The sequence below is a fragment of the Gossypium hirsutum genome, chromosome D09 (assembly GCF_007990345.1).
Source record: "Gossypium hirsutum isolate 1008001.06 chromosome D09, Gossypium_hirsutum_v2.1, whole genome shotgun sequence".
Lineage (NCBI taxonomy): Eukaryota > Viridiplantae > Streptophyta > Magnoliopsida > Malvales > Malvaceae > Gossypium > Gossypium hirsutum.
The window spans coordinates 9,672,627-9,676,849 of record NC_053445.1 but is presented as its reverse complement, the minus strand read 5'-3'; the positions used below and the strand labels follow the sequence as shown (position 1 = coordinate 9,676,849).

Below are 4,223 nucleotides of genomic sequence, written 5' to 3'. Positions count from 1 at the left end.
CTCATTAATCATCTCAAAAAAATTAAAATTATTTAATTAAACCCCCAAAATTTTTAGAAATTCTCTTTAAGCCTTCAATTTTTTTAAAAAAAATTTAATTACGCCCCAAAACATAAATCGCATGTTCAAAATAAAATTAAAATTTTGAATATTAAATAAAAATTTAAAGAAAAAAACTCAATCAAGCTTTTGAAGTAAACGTCAAAATGCTGAAATTGTTGAGGCAAACAGAAAATTCATTCCTCAATTCTATTCAATTGCATTTCTTGGTGCTGTTTTTAAAGATTAAAGTTCAAAGAGAAGTTTACAACATGTGCTACCAAAAGGAACTAACGGTTTCTATAGCTTTCATTGCATGACCAAAATGCTTTAAAGAGTACCACCGGTGTACATTCATTCAACTGAGAAACCAAAAATAACCATAAGTATCAAAAGAAATCGATCTCTAAATAGTTACCTGAAGGCTTCACATCTAAACCCGGCATCTTATTGTTCGTAGGTACTTTCCCAATGTCGGTCTGGGTGGCTGAAAAGTCCATCATAGCTGGCTTTGGCACCTCGGGCGGATTCGCGCAACGAATGAGAGCCCAGTTCACGCTCTGAAAGAACGGATGCTGTTTAACTTCTGTAGCACCTCGTCTGTATGCAAGCCGGTGCTGTGGTTCCTTTACGAGTAGACCTCGGATCAAGTCCCTAGCAGCGAAGCTCACATTAGGATACTCTGGAAATCTTAATGGCTGGCCAACAACATTGAAGAGAGTTGCTCGGTTCCCGGCCCCCTTAAATGGTGTTTTACCAAACAAAAGTTCATACAAAAATATCCCAAACGTCCACCAATCTACAGCACTTCCATGGCCTTCACCTTTAATAATCTCGGGTGCCAAGTACTCGTGAGTGCCGACAAACGACATCGATCGAGCATTGGTAGGTTCAGCAATGAGCTCAGGGAGAGGACTCACTTGATGATTCGTTTCATTCTTTACTTTGCTCTTCTTTTCTTTCTTCTGCTTGCTTGAAAAAAACCGGGGTCCAAAACATGCAGGTTGGATACAATCAGGCTGCATTACGCAAGTTGGTTCAATGCACGCAGGCTGGGCACAGTATGCAGAATTTTTTGATTCCAGGGTTGAGTTCGAAGATTTTACAAGCGTCGGAGAGACGGCACATCTAAGGGAGAGGTCAAAATCGGAGAGCATTATGTGACCGTCTTCTCTCACCAAAACGTTTTCGGGCTTAAGGTCTCTGTAAATGATCCCAAGCATGTGAAGATACTCCAAAGCAAGGAGCACTTCTGCCACATAAAATCTGCAGAGAAACATCAAAAGAACAATAAAGATTACAATAGTTAGTAGTAAACTACTTGACTTCAATACTTTTCACTGTAACCTATCAAAACTGGTCCTCGTTATCATCCGATATGCCGAAGAGCGCAAGCTATTTAGAACTGCCAAACTGTAAGAACCAGAGAAGAGGGAAAAAGGAACATGAATACTTGAATTAACAAGAGACCGATCGGTGCTCCACAAATCAACCCGGAGAAGACATTGTTGACGATATTCAGGAGGGCTCTAAAGGTTCTATGATCATATCTAAAAACTTGAAGAACTTCTAAAAGAGGTGTTTACATACAGGATTCTATGGTACTCAACTGGAGATGACATATGAATTATGACATGAGTACAAGGATCATCCAAATACATGGATACATACCGGTATTGATACTCACACCCGAGTCCTATTCCGAGTACGAGTAACATAAGTTGACATGAAAAGGGATCCGTTGGTTTCCATTAGAAATGTTAAATACACGCAGCTACTTAACTTGGAATCCAACAATGGAGACTTGAGTAATAAAGAGTAATGAATAAGGAGAAGAACAGCAATGGCTAACCTGGCAGCTTGTTCTGAGAAGTACTTTCCAGGTTGTCTTTGCCTGAGAGCATGCAAGTCTCCACCAGGGCAAAACTCCATAACCAAGCAAGAAAGCTTCTCAGTCTCAAAGTGAGTATACAAGGTTGGCAAAAATGGATGATTCAAAGATTGAAGAATCTCTCTCTCAGTTTGGGCTCTAAGGAGCTTCTTTCTACTTGCCAAAAGAGCTTTATCCATAACTTTCATGGCAAAATAAGTCCTAGTGCCAGTCAATTCAGAGAGATAAACACTGCCTATATCCCCACATCCCAATCTCTTCAACACCCTAAAGTGCCTAAAGTCCAAATCCCCTTTCCTAGATCTCACAGCTTGAATTGCTTCCCATCTAATATCATTTGCTTTATGGGGTTTGTAAATGGCACTGCTTAAACAACTAGAACTGCTTTCATCACTGAAATCACTCCCAGTGCTCCCTCTATAAATGCTTGTTTTCCTACTCACTTCACCACTGCAGCTCCCACTTTCACTAAGTTCAGTGTTGGTGAAACTTGGTTTGCCATTATTTGAAGGACTTTGACAAAAGCTTGATTCTGATTGAGACACAGTATCATCAATGGGATGCTTTGATGAAGATTTGCTTTCCATTGTCAAGTTCTTCATCTGGTTAGCAATAAGAAGCTCGTTGTTTTTCCCTTTGCTTGAATCATAATAACGTTTCGCCATTGAAGGCAATTCTTCATGCTTCTGCATGTTATCAATAGCTGCTTTGCTCGGATGCTTTTGATACCCTATTGAACCATTTGGATGTCGAATAATCCTAACACCATTGTTAAGATCAGCTACATGGGATGATGTTGAAGAACCTGGATTTTTATTCTTTGATGAAGAATTCCCAACTGATTCCATTGAAACAATTCAACAAACACCAACCAATGCCAAACCAAGCTCCAAATTTTATCAAACTAAAAGAACTCTCCCCCTCTAGTTGATGATAACTCTATGATAAAGCCATTGGTTATAGAAGCATCAAGCTGTTGAAACCAAGAAAATACAAACAAAAACTTGATCAACAAAGCAAAAAACAAAAGAACCCAAAGCTTTAAAAGAGGCCAAAACCAAGTTACCTGATCTTAGATGAACAGCAAAAACAATGGAAGGCAAGGTGAAATCTTCCATGAAATGAAAAACCCAGAAAAAAAGAAGCTGGTTTTTTGGAAGAGAAAAGTGAAACAGCTTTGGGTTTTGCCTTGTTAATGTGTTTAAGCTAATTTCCAGATCCGATCCAAAGAAGAAAGAAAAGGAAAGCAAAAAATAATGATAATAATAGCTTTGTTTTAGTTTTTCATCATGAATGGGAAATCGAAAAAGTATGTATATTACAATTTACAACTGTTGTTTATGTATTTTCATTGTTTAATGAAACAAGAAAAAGAATACCAAAGCTAACAATAACAAGCAAAGATTAAAGGTGTCTTTATCTTTGGATTGTTCATTGTTGCCACTCAATATCTCTATTCTCAAGCATTAAATTATTTGAATAAATAAAGCTTCTTGCTTTAGTTCTATGTCCATTGCTTTACTTGGCTTCCTCGTTTTCCTTGTTCTTGTTTTTAGTGGGAACATATAAAGATTAAATTTTGGGACACCCAACTTTTTGATACACTCCACCACCTTTTGCCATTGAAATTTGAAGTTGAATCGGGTCAGATTTTTTATAAAACTCCAATTTTAAATACGTATTTTTTCAACTGAAATTTATTTAGGAATTAAAAAAAGTTCTTTTAATTTATTTGTGGAGTCTTAAAAATTTCACTAGCAATATATTAAATAATTACCCTTTTATTTATATCAAAATTTCTAATTTAAATTTATTTATTTGAGTAAAAATATAAAAAAAATTCGAAATTTGTGAAGCATTTCAAGAGAGGATATAAATAGCTTAATTTTCTTTTTCAAATTTTACAAATAAAATTTTTCATAATTTTATTTCATTTAATACATACTGCAACATTTTAAACTTTAAAAATATTTTTTGTTTAATTCTAATATATATTCTCAATTTTATTCTATTAAAAATATTTAATTTTTACAAATATAATGATATTTGTCTTGAATTTTTTATTTTTTATATAATGATTCTTGTTTTACAATTATTTTTAATTTTTATATTTTAATAATTTATGTTTTCTTAAATAATTATTTATTCAAATAAAAAATTACAATTTATTTAAATTAATAATTTAAAAATCTCTAAATTTTTAAAATTTGCGCAAACAATGTTTATAACTTTAACCATCGATGTACTATTTTCAATGCAAATAAAAGCCTTTAAGTTGAATGAAAAACAAAAT

General features: G+C 34.5%; 1 protein-coding gene across 1 annotated transcript; it reads right to left on the bottom strand.

Annotated features, from left to right (window-relative positions):
• Positions 1 to 235: 235 nt before the first annotated feature.
• On the bottom strand, positions 236 to 3,515 carry LOC107892250 (serine/threonine-protein kinase D6PK). The gene is made up of 3 exons (XM_016817274.2): positions 2,997 to 3,515; positions 1,892 to 2,903; positions 236 to 1,305 (listed from the first exon to the last, which is right to left on the bottom strand). Exons 2-3 carry the CDS (start codon positions 2,776 to 2,778, stop codon positions 429 to 431), a joined length of 1,764 nt encoding a protein of 587 aa, XP_016672763.2. The 5' UTR covers positions 2,779 to 2,903; positions 2,997 to 3,515; the 3' UTR covers positions 236 to 428.
• Between the last annotated feature and the right edge of the window lie 708 nt (positions 3,516 to 4,223).

Excerpts from the sequence above, each read along its gene's own strand:
- LOC107892250 (XM_016817274.2), bottom strand. The coding sequence starts at position 2,778 with ATGGAATCAGTTGGGAATTCTTCATCAAAGAATAAAAATCCAGGTTCT. Across the intron at positions 1,306-1,891 it reads TTCTCAGAACAAGCTGCCAG|ATTTTATGTGGCAGAAGTGC; the intron begins GTTAGCCATTGC and ends GTTTCTCTGCAG.